This window comes from Oratosquilla oratoria, chromosome 44, assembly GCF_046742065.1.
Source record: "Oratosquilla oratoria isolate Oo_2021 chromosome 44, ASM4674206v1, whole genome shotgun sequence".
Classification (NCBI taxonomy): domain Eukaryota; kingdom Metazoa; phylum Arthropoda; class Malacostraca; order Stomatopoda; family Squillidae; genus Oratosquilla; species Oratosquilla oratoria.
The window spans coordinates 1,833,113-1,850,752 of record NC_134820.1 but is presented as its reverse complement, the minus strand read 5'-3'; the positions used below and the strand labels follow the sequence as shown (position 1 = coordinate 1,850,752).

Below are 17,640 nucleotides of genomic sequence, written 5' to 3'. Positions count from 1 at the left end.
ACTACCTACTCTATCAAACCCACTAATCATCAGCCTCACAGAAAAATCTCTCCCAAACAAGGACCACACTAACACAACTGTGTTCAGATTACCATCCAGCACTAAAACAATAGCAACCCAGAGCAAGACTAACCACAGAAACAAATTGTCCCCAGATGTGACAGTCACACAGAATACTGAACACATATTATATATTGCCCTACCTTTTATCATACCCAGACAACACAATACTTCTTCCTTGAACAATTTATGGACCAATTAGCTATTGCCAGAAACCTGAGTGACATGGGTCTCGCACAAGATATCTTTGTTTTTTTGAGTGTTAGGAGCCATACCACAGAGGCAGAATAGTGGATTTTATGATTTATGAGTTATAGATTGTATACTATAATTAGAACTTCTTTCTGCTGGCCAAAACCTGTGCTTGCTAATACACTTTGGACCACCACATGCAAGTATTCATTGTTGGTCCCAGGTACATACAATATCATAAATACAAAATAAAAAATACACCAAATTTTTTATGCAGTTGTGTAACAACAATGATATGTTTGTAAAATAGATAATCTATCTTCACAATAAACTAACCTAACAAAAGGGTAATGCCAAGCGCCTTGTAGCCATTTTCAAAACCGTCCACATAATTGTAGAGTGGTCCCATAGTTAAAAAATTGACAGTGGAACCAACGCGTGCCATACTTAGTTGCAGCCCAAAAACTGTGTTGAGTTCTTTGCCCTTAAACCAGCTCACTGTGTATGTGTTCTGAGCAACAGCCAGAGATTCACCACCAAGCCTGTTTTAAAATAGGAACATATATACATAGAATCAAAATTGTACATAAAAGTATATTAGAGAATAAAAGCTCCCAGCAATAATAAGCATTAGTCAACACTGAAATTTACTGAAAGTCTTTATGTAGACAAAGGCAAGATGCTCACAGATGAGAAAAGTACAATCTACTTTACCCAAAAATAAATCTTCCAGTCTGCATCATCCAAAACTGGTTCATTACTCCGCCCATAGCAAAAACAAAATGGCCCACGGTAACTATTGATGAAAATATGATGGTTCCCCATCGAATTCCAAAAACTCTGAAATTGTATAAGAATATATCAATATCCACCAACAATTATTTGCTACTTTGAAACTAATTTTCATCATAATATTACAATATTAGTGTCAGATACTTAAATCAGTTCTTAAATTAAATCAGTTTAAGCAATAGGTATCTGTAAAGCATTCTACAGTACATACTCTAAAATTCTATTTGATACATAACATATTCAGTGTGATTTACACATACCTGTCAATCAGAAAGCCACCAACAAAACAGAGAACTACATTTGGCCAAGAGTAGAGGGAGTAAAGTGATGCAAAGCTAAGTGTATTGACATCCATGTCAACCTTAATCTGGTTCTGGAGGGCTCCTGGGCTGTCATAGCAAAAATATGACCCTGGGAAATACAGATACAAAAATAATTCAAGAATGTTGTAGACTGAATGTTGTACTGTATAGGGGTGGGCAATCTTTTTAATTATGCATGCCAAGATTGGCCAATGTTCAATGTGAAAACTTTCTCACATCCCAACTGATATTGCTGGTAACATATTATTTGCTATCTTTTAAGTATTGGGGGAACCTTAAAAAAAATGAACAAATAAATAAATAAAAAAACAGGTGAGGTAAAATCAAAGATTAATGTACGTAATTTGAAAGTTATATAAAATTGAATGAATGTAAAATTCAGTGAAGTAATTTTCATCTAAAGGTCTATTTTGCATTTATGTCCAATTCTAGCTATCATATAAAGTTACAAAATCCAGACTTGAGTTTTAACACCAGCAAAAAAGTAGACAATAATTCTTAAATTCATATAGTCTTCACAGAATCTTATATTTATGGCAAATACAGTATACTGAACAGCAAGCTTCACCAAAATTTGATGTGGTAACATGTTTAAAGTGATCACTGAAAATGAGATAATCACTTCATATAACTAGACTCTTTTGTTGTGTAACATTTTTATTTTATTTAGATTTAAGTTTGAATACAGGGGTCCCTCAAATAACGAGGATTCGAATAACATGGATTCAATCATACGCGGATTTTATTTCAAAACCATCTCGAATGTAGAGAACCGTTTTAAAATTCGCGCCGAGTCGGGCACGCATACGCACACACGCGGCAACATCGCAAACAATTTTACCGCCCTAACCTGTTGAAATGTAATGTTTCTTTCGTTTGGAACACAACTAATAAGTCTGATAATGACTGCGCTTGTCGTGTCTTAATTTCTCTTATGAGGTTCTTGTTACTGGCGGTGGTGGTTTGGGAGATCAAAAACAGACATATACACGCTTACACACGTGTAGACACGCACACGTAGACACGTGTTAGACAACCAGTGTATGTTGTGAATGCGCGTGCATGTACACACAAATACGAACACAGACACATGCACGTACATGCTTACTTGTAAATGTTAACACAGATGCATACACACACGCACGCACACACACACATACGCCACATACACACACATATACATACGCCACACACACACACACAATGTGTATACGCCACATACACACACATGTATATACGCCACATACACATATGCATATACGCCACATACACATATATATACGCACAAACACATGCATACACACAAACACATGCATACGCCACAAACGCCACATACATACACCACATACACGCGTGCGCACACACACACACACACACGCACCCACACACGTACACATACATACGGTTCTCGGTATTTAATATGGAAAGTCAGCATACGCGGATTTGGTTATACGCGGTAATTTCAGGAACCTAACCTCCGCGTTATTTGAGGGACTCCTGTACTCATAAAGCAGAATGTGGTTTTTGCTTACCAATGATTTTTTTTACGAAACATGAAAAAATATATCAAATTCAGCTGAGGGAGTCATTTCACATCTCACCACCTGACAATTACAACTAAACAGGGCAAAACCAGTGTTGCCGTGAACTTTTATCAAAATTGTTGTGTACGCCACAGCAGCAGCACCAAGCAGCTGTTGAGCATCAGGTCTAACCAGAACCTGACTAGAGGCCACTTAACTATAATTAGGCCAACCTGACCTTGACCCTTAGTACACCTGGTCCACACAAGGTGCAACTGTTGAGAACCATACATCCACAGAAGGAATTATCTTTATATTTTATTTTTCACCATTTAGTGGAGTGGAAGGAGGTTTCCTCAAGGATTATGTGGATGAAGGTGAAACTGGGAAAGGAGATGTGGGTCTTTGTTAGTGCATATGGGCCTGGCAGTGAGAAGAGTGTAGAAGAAAGGGAGGCCTTTTGGATAGATTTAAATTAGTGCATAGAGGATTTAGGGAGAAATGTCAATGTATTCGTAATAGTACTGGGAGACCTTAATGCTAGGGTAGGAAATGGTCCAATTGATGGAGTGGTTGGGAAATGTTGAGTTACAGGAAAGAATCGTAGTGGAGAGTTGATGGTGGAAATGTGTCTAGAAAGAGAGTTGATGATAGCAAATACAGTATTTTGGAAGAAAGTCAAGCATAAGTACACATGGGAGAGGGTGGTGGATGGAAGGGTGGTAGAGCATTGATGGATTATGTAGTGGTAAATAGGACTATGATAGGAAGAGTTAAGGATGTACATTGATAGGAAGAGTTAAGGATGTACATGTGCTAAGGGGAAAGGGTGGGGGAATATCAGATCATTTTTTGGTGGAAGATAAGTTGAGAGTGGAGGATAGATGGAGAAACAGGAAAGGGACAAAAGGTAGGGAGGTGCTTAGAGTGAACTCTTTCAATGAAAAGGAAAAGGAGAAGGAGTATATGAAGAAGCTGAGGGAGGAGTGGAAGGGAGTGAAGGATAGAGTAGAGCTAGGGATGGAGGAGGAATGGGGATGGTTCAAGGAGGGAGTCACAAAGTGTGCAAGGATGGTGTGTGGAACAAGAAGGACAGGAGGAAATAGAAGGAAGGGTAGTGAATGGTAGGATGAGGAAACAAAGAAGGTTGTAGAAGAGAAGAAGCGAGCTTTCACAGATTGGTTACAAAATAGGACAAGGGAGTCATATGAGAGGTACAAAGAAAAGAATAGACAAGTAAAGCAAAAGGTAAAGGAGGCAAAGAGGAGAGCAGATGTGAAGTCGGGTAAGAGTATGACAGAAATTTTTGAAAGTAATAAAAAGATGTTTTGGAAAGAAATTAAAACAGGAAGAGGAGGCGAATCAAGTAGAGAAGAAAAGGTAAAAGGTGCAGATGGAGAGATGATAATGGAAGAGAAGGCAGTAAGGAGAAGATGGGCAGAATATTTTAGGGAGTTGCTAAATGTGAAGGAGGATAGGGAGGGAAAGATAGTTGCAGTGGGAAATGCTAAGAAAATGAGAGTTATGAGTGAGGAAAATGGAGGAGAAATAAGGAAGGATGAAGTGAAGGCAGTTGTTACGATAATGAAAGCAGGTAAGGCACCTGGTCTGGATAGATGCCATGCAGAATGTCTAAAAAAAAAGGAGGTACAGTGATGGTGGACTGGCTGGTGAGGTTATTTAATGTTTGCTGGAGAGAGGGTAGAGTGCTGGAGGACTGGAGGAGTGCCTGTATAGTTCCACTTTACAAGGGAAAAGGGGACAAGTGTGAATGTAGTAGTTTCAGAGGGATTAGCTTGTTAACCCCTTCCATACGGTGCCGCCTACGTAGGCGTCATGAGGAGCAAGTGGATTCGCGATGCTGCCATATCGGCGTCTTGATTATATTTATTGTAGTCGCCCCTGTGTTTTCACATTCTCTCAAATGTGCCCTGAATCCCATTCTCTGTGGTTTTCAAAATTCGCGGGTGAAAGAGAGAACGATCGATATAAGCGGTGACTATATTTTATGATGCGAGTATTATTACGACACGTCGTACGGCTGGCATTGGCTGCTGCCCGCGAGATTTAAGTCCGGAGTGAAGTGGTTAAGTGTTGTTGTTGTTGTCGTTCCCTAGACTGTCTGTCCGAGCAGTCCCGTCTCCTCAAGGAAGGCCACAGCCGAAACTGGGTTTTCCCACAAATCCTTTATAGAGTGTATGTTGTGTTGTTTGCGTGCATGATTGTGTATAATGCAGTCTTCCATTATGTGTTGTATGGTATGGGGTGAAGTGTTACATCCTGGGCAGCTGTTCACAACACGGTCGTCCAGCCTCTTCTGGTAGCTTAGAAGTGCTGGGTGGTGACCGCATCGCAGTCTGGCCAAGTGGACTCTGTCCTTTCGTGGGAGAGAGGATTCAGAAGGGTGGATATCAGGGGGTCTGGCATGCAGCAGTGTGTTGTCTTTCAGTGTGTTAATGGAGCGGTGAGTGATATGATTATGAATATGTTTCCGGAGGCTGGTATTTGGTGGTTGTGGAGGAAGAGAAGAGAGTATCTGTGCATAATAAAGGTCTTTGGGTGTAGTTTTAATGTTTCTTGGTGTGTGTGGGTGTTCTGCTATGTATTGTAGCGGGTGTGATGTGTTTGTGGTGGCTGCAGCAAGTGTTTGTGTGCCTCTCATGTCGAGGTGGTCCTTGACTTTGAGGACTTTTGTTTCATGGTGTAAATGGTCTGTAGGTGTTGTATTTGTGCAGCCTGTAATTGTTTTTAGGGCTTTGTTTTGTATGATTTGAAGGGTGTTGTGGTGTGTCTCACTGAGATTAGGAGCCCATGCAGGACTCGCATAATTCATCACTGAGCGTATGCATTGTTTGTATATTGTTATATTAGTTTCTTTGTTTTGTCCAAATGTTGTTCCAGTGATTGACTTAAGTGCGTTAAGTCTAGGTGTGCATTTGTTTTTTATGTTTGTGAGGTGTTGTTTGAAAGACATGGATGTATCGTATGTTACACCAAGAATTTTCGGTGTGTTTGTGTGTGGTATTAGAGTGTTGTTGATGTAGAGATGAGGTATGTATTTGTGTTCTTTTGTCCAGTTGGTGAGAAGTGTTGCTGTAGATTTGGTTGGAGCTATTTTGAGTCTGTTTGTGATGAACCATGTGTTGAGTGTGTCAAGGTAAGGCTGGATTATTTCTGCAGCTTTGTCTGTGTTACGATGTGTGCATGTGATTGTTATGTCATCTGCGTAGGAAGAGATTTGTATTTCTGAGGTGTCTGGTGTGGGTAAGTCATGCATGTATAGATTAAATAATGTGGGGGATAGAACTGAGCCCTGTGGTACTCCGTTCTTAATGTTTCTGATGTGCGATGATTGGCCTTTATATGACACATGAGCATTCCTGCCTGCCAGATAATTGGCCAGCCATCTTTTGGTGTTATTGTGCATGTCTGTGTTATATATTTTATTTGTTAGGTTGTGGCGGGGGATAGCATCAAAAGCTTTACTAATGTCCAATGTTATAAGAAGTGTTCTGTGGTGGGGCCTATCTGAATTGATGCCATCTAAAATTCTTTGTGTGAGGTTTGTCAGAAGAGTGTTTGTGGAGTGTAGTGGCCTAAAACCGTGTTGTGAGTCAGCAAGGGGAATATATGGTGTGACAAGTTTAAGTATTAGGCGTTCAATGAATTTAGAGGGGGTGCAGAGAAGTGTGATTGGGCGGTGCGATGTTGGGATTGTTGGGTCTTTGTTCGGTTTTGGAATGGTGATTATTTTACCATGCTTCCAGATGTCGGGTATAGTGTTGTGTGAATAGCTGTAGTTTGCAATGTTTGTGAGTGCGTGTATACCTTGTGGTCCAATGTGTTTTAGGTGGATGTTGCTTATGTTATCAGGGCCACAGGCAGATGAGTGCTTGAGATTATGCATTATGAGTTTTGTCTGACTGTCTATGAAGGGTGTATAGTCTGAGTCTGTGGGGAAGTCTTTCTTACATCGAATGGTGCGTCGGTCGTCAGGGTGAGATGTAAGATGGCTCGTCTGTGCAAAATGACGTATGAGTGCGTTTGCTTGTTGTCTGTTTGAGGGTAGATTATCTGTTGTTGTGATTATTGCTGCGTGAGAGCGTGTAGTGTTAGTGTTGGATAGTGTGATGCTGTTGAGTGTTTTGTACAATTTGCTGGTGTTTGTTTTGTGATCAAGTGTATTGATAAAGTTTTGCCAATTTTGTGTTTTTTGTTCATGTATTTTATTGGCAATCACAGTGTTTAGTGTTTGTATTTGGTCTGCTATGTTTTGAGGGATAGGTGTGGGGGTATCGTGTTTAAGTGTGTCACGTTGTCTGATGAGGCCTTGGATTTCTGGTGTGAAGTTGGGGTTGTGTGATTTTCTGTTGCCTCTAGGGATGTATCTCTTGTCTGCGTTTTGTATGATTGTATTAAAAGCGTGCACAGCATTGTTTATGTTTGTGATTGGTGTACTGTTAAATGTTTCAAAATGTTGTTCTGTCTCTTCAGTAAAAGCTTCCCAGTTAGCTCTCTTGTAATTGGTGTAAGTGTGTCTGTGGCCAGCTGGGGTGCATCTTGTTTTGGTGGTGATGATGATTGGAAGGTGGTCAGAGCCAAGGGCTCCGACCACTCTCCATGATGTTGTTGGGGTTAGGCAGGGGGAGCAAAAGGTGATATCAGGAGAGGAGGGAGTGTAGAGGGCTTGGTATGGGATATGTGTATGATTATGCGTGTTGTTCATGATAGTCAATGAGTCGAATTGAGTCTGTATATCAAGCCCTCTGTCTGTGTCAGGGTTGTCGACATACCAGGCAGACGACTTGGCGTTGAAGTCACCACCCATGATCAGGTTGGGGATTGAGGTTAGTTGGCTAAGTTGAGGTCTGAAGGTGTTTGGAACTGTGGGGGATGATTGGGGGGGAATGTACATGTTAACTATTGTCAGTGTTGAATTGTTGCCTGTGCGGATTCGAATGGATTGGGTTTCTGTTGTATTATCTGTGGTAGGGAGGAGAATTTTGGTTGTGGCACTTGTGTCCACAAAACAGATGGAGTGGTGGATCAGGGTGATGAGTCCACCGCCATTGCCGTCAGTCCGGTCTTGTCTGATGGTGGTGTAATTATGAAATGATGGTGTTTTGTGTGAGTGTCTTAGTTTTGTTTCTTGTAAAATCGCAATGTGTATGTTGTGTTGTTTAAGAAAGTGTTCAAGTTCATGTTTTTTAGTGTTAATACCGTCAATGTTGTGTTGTAATATGTTGATGTTGTGTGTTTTGTCTGTGTTGTATGTTGCCGTTTGGGGTTGAGGTTGGGGTGGTAGTGGGGAAGGTGTAGGATCTGGGTCAGAGGGGGGGAAAGGAGAGATCGGGGACAAAGGAAGGGGAGTACTAATCGGGGGTAAGGGCAAAGGGAAATTGGGAGTGGGTAAGGGTGTTGGCTGTGGTTGGGGAGGTGGGAGTGGGGTTACTGGAGGGCAGGTAGAACATGTCCAAGTGTTTGTGTATTGGTTTGTGTCAGCAAGTGTTGTACAAGTGAGGTGGGCCCAGTTTTTGCACATATTGCACTGAACTGAGCCCTTTGTCTGTCTGCTCGAAGTAATGGGTTTAGAGCATGTTGGGCATGTGTATTTTGTGGTGGGCCCAGGATTGCTCTCTACATCTCCGGCTAAAAGTAGAAGAAGAGGGGTGATCGCCGGAAAATCACCCCTCAGTGTGTGTTGGAAAAAAGGATTGTGGTACTCCCCCAGGTAGGCGTAGCTCCTCCTTGGGGATCGGTGCGTAGAGCTGATGGCCAGGGGTGGTTGCTGCTGATTGGCCCCCAACTCTTGGGGTTGGGGGGTGGTCCCACGACGTAGACGTTGCAGCTCCAGGACCTCCAGGAGTGGTTAAGTGTAGTCGGGAAGGCTTATGGGAGGATCTTGATTGAGAGGATTAGGAGAGGAACAGAGGGAGTAATTGGTGAGGAACAGTGTGAATTTAGGACAGGTAGAGGTTGTGTAGATCAGATCTTTGTGGTAAGACAGATATGTGAGAAAGCTATAGGAAAGGGGAAGGATGTTTTTTGGGCTTTTATGGATCTGGAAAAGGCTTACGATAGGGTAGACAGGAAGGCACTGTGGGAGGTTATGCAGATATATGGGATAGGAGGAAAGCTTCTAGGAGCTGTCAAGAGTTTTTATGAGAGTAGTAGAGCATGTGTCAGGATTAGAAATGGAAAGAGTGAGTGGTTCGAGGTAAAGGTGGAACTTCGTCAAGGATGCGTTATGGCACCCTGGCTGTTCAACTTATAAATGGATGGGGTAGTGCGAGAGGTAAATGCAAGGGTAGTGGGTCAGGGATTGGAGATGGTTAAAGAAAATGGAGAAAAGTGGGAGGTGAGCCAGCTCTTGTTTGCTGACGACACTGCGCTTGTGGCAGGATCAGAGGAGGGATTGAGGAAGTTGGTGACAGAGTTTGGGAGAGTATGTGATAGAAGAAAGCTAAAGATAAATGTGGGTAAAAGTAAGGTGATGAAATGTACAAGGGGTGAAAGTGGCAGTAGACAGGAAGTGAGCATTAAGGGAGAGCAACTGGAGGAAGTGGATAGTTTTAGATACTTGGGTGCAAATGTGGCAGGAAAAGTTGGAGTGAAGGTGGAGGTAGAATGTAGATTGAGAGAAGCGAGTAAATGCCTTGGTGGATTAAAAAGTGTAATGAGGAATAGACATTTGGGAATGGATGCGAAGAGGAGACTGTATGAAGGAGTGATTGTGCCAACAGCACTGTATGGGGCAGAAACATGAAACATAAGAGAGGAAGAGAGAAGGAGTTTGAATGTGTTTGAGATGAGGTGTCTGAGAAGTATGATGGGGGTTACTAGGCTAGATAGAGTGAGAAATGAGGAGGTGAGGAGGAGAACAGGGGTGGAAAGGGAGTTGGGAGATAGGGTTGATGAAAGAGTATTAGGATGGTTTGGACACATGGAAAGAATGAGTGAAGAAAGACTAGTAAAAGAGGTATGGAAGGCAGATGTGGAGGGAGTGAACATGAGGGGACGTCTTAGGATGAGGTGGATGGATGGGGTGAAGGGGGCTTTGGGGAAGAGGGGAATGTCTGTTGAGGAAGGATGGGAGAGGACAGAAGACGGGTGAATGGAGAATGGTTGTATATGGATGATGTTGTGATGCATGAGGTGGAATGGGCAGGGGGATGGGGGGTGAGGTAGTATGTGTGAGCAAAATTTGACGCAGCCCGAAGGGATTTCTCCCAGTCTTCTCCTTTTATGCATGGGGGGACGGAGAGGGGGGGGTCGCCGATTTAATGAAGCGGTCTTGCTATGGATGTGCTGTGTCTTGCGACACTGCTTCTGACCCAGGGCAGTGGACAAGGTGCAGGGATGACCCGTCATCCAGGAAGTGCTAAGATGAGAGGGAGGGTGGAGGAGTGTGGAGTGTATTCAGGGATGGAATGGGTGGGAATGATTTTATGCCTTTTCCTTTTTGGCTACCTCCCTTGTAAGGGGGAAAAAGCCTTGGTATATGTATGCATATGTATGTATGATTAAAATATGCCATGTCCTTTCCACATATCATAATTGTAAATATTTTTATTTAACATTAAGTGTATCACTTAACCATGTAAATACCTTCTTCTGTCGCACTGTAAATATTACTGTACGACCAAAAATTTATTTAGTGGTAACCATCACAGCCTTCATGGTCAGCTGCCTTGCTTCCTAGCGCAGATCTCCATTGACCGTGAACAAGACAACTGTATATGATTTACTAGAGTAAATCCATAGAACAAAGCAGCCTTTTACTTGCTCCGCTACTCACATCACCTCCAAAGTGTGGATCAAATCTTCCACATTTTCAGGTAGCAGCCGCTGGGATTCGAACCACGCCACAACCCAACATTTTCGTAGCAACTCCACTCTTCAACTCAAGTTTACCCAGGGACTATATCCAATGTAGCCAGCAACATTACTTAAGCAATCAACTCCAACATAACCAGAAACATTACTACAAGGAAATCAACTCCAACATAGCCAGGAACATTATTATGAGGCAATCAACCTACTCCTCTTCCAAGATACACCTTATGCAAAAAAGCCAGTATATAAGATCATATCTTCTAGGTGAACGGAATTGTATCTACTTTCCACATGTCATTAGATTTCAGTAAATATCATTGAATTATCTTCTATGAGCAAATTGCTGAGGACAGTGACTGATAGCCGGACCAAGCACTATTGGAGGATATATTACACGTCACACTACAAGAAGATAGATATCAAGCATATGACATTGCGTACATTGCAGCAGCAGCAGCAAACAGCTGTTGAGCATCAGGCCTAACCAGAACCCAACCAGAGGCCACTTAACTATAATTAGGCCAACCTGACCTTGACCCTTAGGACACATGGTCCGCACAAGATGAGACCGTTGAGAAGCGTACATCCACAGAGGGAATTATCTTTATATTTTTTTTTTACCATGTATGATTACAATATGCTATGACCTTTCTATGTATCATAATTGTAAATATTTTTATCTAATACTGAGTGCATCACTCAACCATGTAGATATCTACCGTATATTTCCGTGTATAAGACAACCTTTGTATAAGACGAGGTACAAAATTAGAGCAAATTTTTATGAATTTATCTCATATCTTTAGTATAAGACGACTGCTAAATTACAAAAGCATCAGTGTATCAAACCTACCGTACAAAAAGAATAGTTTTGATTACATTTATCAGCTGTTTTTTCCGCTTTTATATAAATAAATAAAGAAATTTTTAAAATGTTTTAAGTTTTAAATGTAATGTACTGTAATTTTATTGAAAATAAAGGTTTTAGAAATACGTTTGATGTGTAATATTGATGATGATTAGAAATTAAGTTTTATAATTTTTAAATTTTCTATGTTCAACTACTGTAATATATCTTTTATTGATAAATAAACGTTTTATGTACTGTAATCCAAATTTTTTATTTTCAGTCTTAAAAATTACTGAAAAGTTAGCGAAAGAAAAAGGTTGCTATGAATGCAACTAGTGCTCGATGTTTACATTTTTTTCAGCTGTGTTAAACGTGTTTACAGAGTAGTTAAAAGTACCGTAATTTCATTAATATACCGTAGTATTATTCCTCGAATTTATTAACAATTGCCATTTACTATAAAGATATGTCAATAATATATAAGGTAAATATGGTTTAATTACCTTTATTACCAGTTCTTATCATAATGTGAATCATTTCCTGTGTATCGGTGGTTATTGGCAGGCTAGCCTACCAAGTCATCTCACGTAAAATTCAAGGTCTGATTTTTATAATGGTAGTATAAAATGACCCCCAATTTTAAGGGGTGAATTTTTGGATTTTAGGGTTGTATTATACGTGGAAATATACAGTACTTGTCACATTGTAAATATTATTATACAGGTACACCTCACCTTACGTCGTTAATTGGTTCCAGGAGACACGACGTAAGTCGAAAAACGACGTAAGTCGAATTTGCTTACAGGTAGGCTAGGTAGGCCTGGTGTAGCCTAGGCTAAACTGCCAATAGCCATTTTTCAGTACTTTATTTTACTTTTGATTGCATTTTTTATCAAACAAGGTTAATAAAAATCTATTTTAAGTTTCCAAACAGAACATTTATTTATCATTTTGTAATAAAGTATAAAAAAGTACCTGTACTTATTCATCAATACGTACAATTTGCTGTACTTTATGAATGCATTGTCAATTACATACGGTGAAACAAAACAAAAAACAAATAAATAAAAACTAGTTTAAGCTTACAATCATTTTGTAATAAGTGAAAAATTGAATAAAGTATTTTTAATTTACCAATGCAGTACATACATTATGTCGATGTTTATGCATTGCTATTTCGCGGTGCTGTACTCTATGAATGCATTGTCAATAACATACGGTAAAACAAAACAAAAAACAAAGAAATAAAAACTATTTCAAGCTTACATATAATCATATTGTAATAAGTGAAAAACTTTAATGTATTTTCAGTTTACCAAAACAGTAGATACAATATGTTGATGTTTACGTTGTAGACGTAGATGGCTGGGGATTGTCGACATCAACATCAGCTGATTCTCGTCGTTCGACGCGTAAAAACTGGTCAAGAGTGCCTTGAACCGTCTTCTTGTTCTTTTCTTCAAGGATTAGATTATAAGGAGCAAAAGCTTCATAACAAGCCCCCATTATCTTGGAAAAGCATTGAGCATTTGGATCCATATCCTCAAACATAGCAAGACCTTTTTCGATGTGTGCAAATGCTTCCTCCATTTTCTTAATGGTGAAGTGGCGTGGCTCAGATTCATCATCCTCTTCTTCTTCTTTCTTTTGTTGCTCCTGAAGTTCCATCAAATCCTTGTTCGTCAGTAACTCCTTGTCTTTTTCAAATAAATCTGTGAAATCCTCTTCCTCCAAATTCATATCAAGCTCTTTGCTCATTGTAACCAAATCTTTGTTGACAACAACAGTATCGAAGCCCTTAAACTCGTGCACAAATTGCGGGCATAGCTTTTTCCATACACCATTCATAGCAGTGCTCTGAACATCATTCCATGCTGCTGCTACATTCTGTAAAGCTTTGTAGATGTCATATCCCTTCCAAAAGTCGCGGTGTGATAGACTCATCCATTTCAATTGCAGCTATTGCTTGCCGTAGCGTACGCTTCATATAATAACGTTTGAAGATAGCAATTATCCCCTGATCCATTGGCTGGAGAATAGACGTAGTGTTTGGGGGGAGGTATATGACGGTAATGTTGGGGTGAAAATCTGCGATGTTTTGTGGGTGGCCAGGAGCATTATCTAAGATAAGTAAAACCTTAAAAGGAATCCCCTTCTCCTTACAATACTTCTCTGCTGCTGGGACAAAATTATTGAAAAACCAATCTTCGAAAATAACAACAGTGACCCAAGCTTTTGAGTTAGCCATCCATATAACAGGGAGAGATGCTTTGGGTATATTCTTCAGGGCACGGGGGTTGTGTGCATGATAAACAAACAGAGGCTTTAATTTAAAATCTCCTGCACAGTTACCTCCCAACATTATGGTCACACGTTCTTTTGAGACCTTGTAACCTGGAATAGTTTTCTCTTCCTTGGAAACAAATGAACGATCTGGTAATTTCTTCCAATATAATCCTGTTTCGTCTACGTTGAAAATTTGCTCAGGAAGAAACCCGTTTTCTTCGATGATTTTCTTCAGTGTAGCAGGAAATTCCGCTGCTGCTTGTTCATCAGCTGATGCGATTTCACCTTGTCTTTTAAGGAAGTGATAATTTCTCCTGTTTTTATATCTCATAAACCATCCAGGACTTGCTTTGAAATCTACATCTTTCTCATCTGGATATTTTTCCTTTAGGTCCTCAAACAAAGACAACGCTTTTTCCTGAATGAGCTCTTGACTAAGATTCGCATTCTGACGATTCCTCCTATCAACCCAAATCGAAAGAAGATTTTCCATTTCTTCAAATATCTTACCTCTTTTCTTGTTGATGATCGTGTTCTTCATCAATGGGGCTTCAGATGTGACATGTGTTAAAATCTTGTCTTTATTATGCACAATCGTTGATACAGTTGTCCGACTTACTCCAAAACATCGTGCAATCGATACAACTTTTTCACCATTACAATGACGTTTTATCATTGCCATTTTCTCCTCCAGCGAAATAGCATGACGCTTAGCACTTTCACTAGAACTTTTCTTAAGTGGCATGGGGGCAAATATTACAGTTACAAGTGAATGTTAATGAGAAAATTTACAAAACTTCCGTAAACAGATAATAATCCAAAAGAATTGCGGGAGTCGAGACGCCGCTTACGGTAAATACGTATTGGAAGTACCGTTGCGATTTCATGTTCTAGTGGACTAGGCCATACTACTTTATGGTATATATTTTAGCAGTTACTGAATCTTTATATAATTTTACATGCTTTTATTCTTATTCATTGTAACATGAATTGCTTGAAACGCTTGAAACGTTTTTTGGTGTTTATGCGATTCCATTATTGGCTGACCGACGTAAAGTCAAGTAAAACGACAACTTGAATTTTTTTCCATATTATTTTTGAAAACCGACGTATCTTCGAAAACGACGTAAGTCGAAACGACGTAAGTCGAGGTGTGCCTGTACAACCAAAAATTTACGTAGTGGCAACCATCATGGCCTTCGTGGTCAGTTGCCTTGCTTCCTAGTGCAGATCTCCATGGACTATGGACAAGACAACTGTCTACGATTTACTAGAGTAAATCCGTAGCACAAAGTATCCTTTTACTTGCTCTGCTACTCACATTGCCTCATAAGTGTGGATCAAACCTTCCACACCCTCTAGAGAAGCAAGAGCCACAGTTGCATGACTACATTCAGATCATCATCTTTCCTCTGTATATAGAAGTGGACTAGTCAAAGCATACTCCCACACCTACACCAATCCAAAGTCTATTCAATGATCTCCCATCTTACCACTTTCTGGATGAAGATGAAGGGGTATCTCTGTCGCCCTCTTCTAAGCTTAGGTCAATGCATTGCACTGAGAAACAACACCTCCACAGCAAGGCCCAACAGCAGAGCTGCTGTACATCCACCACTTTATTATATGGTGACCCCCCCCCCCAACTTATCTACTCAAAAAAATTAAGCATACAAGAGTAATATTCCTTAGGGATGAATTAATTCCTCATCTATTTACAACCACTTATTTAATCTAAATTCCCCTTGAATCTCATGCATCTATATTCACACCTGTATTAAAAATAAAAATAATAATAATAATAATAATAAATACATAAGTAAATAAATTAAAAATAGTATTTACACACCAAACCCAAGGAAGCACATGAAGAAGAGGCCATTGAACCGAAAGAAGCCCCTCCGAGGATCACAGCAAGCAGATGCGCAGCCATTATGGACTGAATCAGGCTCCAAAAGCTGAAAAGAAAAATTAAAATAAAGAACTATGGCCCTGATACAAAATCTAAATAATATATATATATATATATATATATATATATATATATATATATATATATATATATATATATATATATATATATATATATATATACACACAGTAATGCCTCAATATACGATTTAACTAATTCCTCAGAACCACTTGTAAAATAAAAACTCATAAATCAAAGCAATAATTTCCTACAGTTGCAATGTTAAAAATAGTAATTTGTTCCCAGAAGAATATTCTACCTAAAAAATTTATAATGCTTGATAATGGCAATACTGTAAAGCAATAGTAAATGTAAAGAAAGTAACTGTTTGATAAATGATAGCCAGCATGGTTTCAGACGGAAACGTTCTTGCGTGACTTACTCGCATTCTACAACACAGTTATCTCGAATTATGACAAAAGAAACAATATAGATTTAATATATCTAGACTTTGCAAAAGCTTTTGATACCGTCCCACACGAAAGACTACTTACTAAATTAGCTTTACACGGAATAAGTGGTAGCCTATTAAGTTGGACTAGTAATTGGTTGAATGGTCAAAAACAGAGAGTTGTTTTAAATGGAAAAACATCTAGATGGAAAAATGTTACAAGTGGAGTTCCTCAGGGTTCCATTCTTGGGCCACTTCTATTCATAGTATATATAAATGATATAGACCATGGACTAAAATCTACTGTTTCCAAATTTGTTGATGATACAAAACTGTGCGGAATGGCAAATGATCACTTTAACCAATTAGATATTCAAGAAGATTTAGATAAATTACAGTAATGGTCTGAAAAGTGGTTAATGAAATTTAACACAAGTAAATGCAAGGTAATACACATAGGTAAAAATAACAGTAAGTACGATTACAAGTTATTTGGAAATTCGTTAACAAAAGTGGATAGTGAAAAAGATCTCGGCGTAATTATCAGTAACGACCTCAAATCATCCAAGCAGTGTATTTCAGCCTCTGAGACAGCAAATAAGATTCTGGGACTGATTGTGCGATCTTTTGATTTCAAAAGTCCATCACTCATTAACAAGCTATATAAATCGTTAGTTCGTCCACATTTGGAATATGCTGTTTCCGTATGGTCACCGAATCTCATTAAAGACATTGACAGACTGGAAAAAGTACAACGGCGAACCACAAAACTGATTCCAAATATAAAAAATAAATCATACAAAAATCGACTAAAACATATGAATCTGTTTTCCCTAAAAAAGCGTAGACTCAGAGGTGACTTGATACAGGTCTTTAAAATTCTAAAGGGAATAGACAACATCAAAAGTGACAAAATTTTCACATTGAATGAGAATCAGACAAGAAACAATGGTCTCAAACTGTCCGGAAATAGATTCAATTTGGAAGTAGGTAGAAACAACTTCGCCAACCGCGTAGTTAATGAATGGAATAAACTTCCTGCACAGGTAGTGCAATGTAGTTCAGTTTGAAGCTTTAAGAATCATTTAGATAAACACCTAAGCAAGATGCTGTAATGATTATAATTTATTTTATATTATTTGTTTTTGTTTTGTTATAATTTCTGTTTGATTTTCATTTATTATTAGTTATCTGTCAATTTATTATTTTTCACTATTTACCTGTTTGTTTATTATTTATCTATACCTATGCATTTATTTATGTATTTTATTTGTTATTTACATTATTATAGGGAGGTGAGCCAGCTGTTGTTTGCGGACGACACTGCGCTTGTGGCAGGGTCAGAGGAGGGATTGAGGAAGCTGGTGGCAGAGTTTGGGAGAGTATGTGATAGAAGAAAGCTAAAGATAAATGTG

At 39.3% G+C, this 17,640-nt stretch overlaps 1 protein-coding gene across 4 annotated transcripts in view; it reads right to left on the bottom strand.

Annotated features, from left to right (window-relative positions):
• The window catches only part of mrva (minerva), a 146,099-nt gene that overhangs the window by 119,733 nt on the left and 8,726 nt on the right, over positions 1–17,640 (bottom strand). For all 4 annotated transcript variants that reach the window (XR_012966039.1, XR_012966040.1, XM_076180383.1 and 1 more), the window contains exons 2-5: positions 15,712–15,820; positions 1,305–1,455; positions 967–1,092; positions 589–794 (exon numbers count right to left, since the gene is read on the bottom strand). Coding sequence is in view for 2 of the 4 variants with exons in the window: in XM_076180383.1 (XP_076036498.1) it covers positions 589–794; positions 967–1,092; positions 1,305–1,455; positions 15,712–15,820 (592 nt within the window). In the remaining 2 variants the exon portion in view is untranslated. The remainder of the gene's footprint in view (positions 1–588; positions 795–966; positions 1,093–1,304; positions 1,456–15,711; positions 15,821–17,640) is intronic.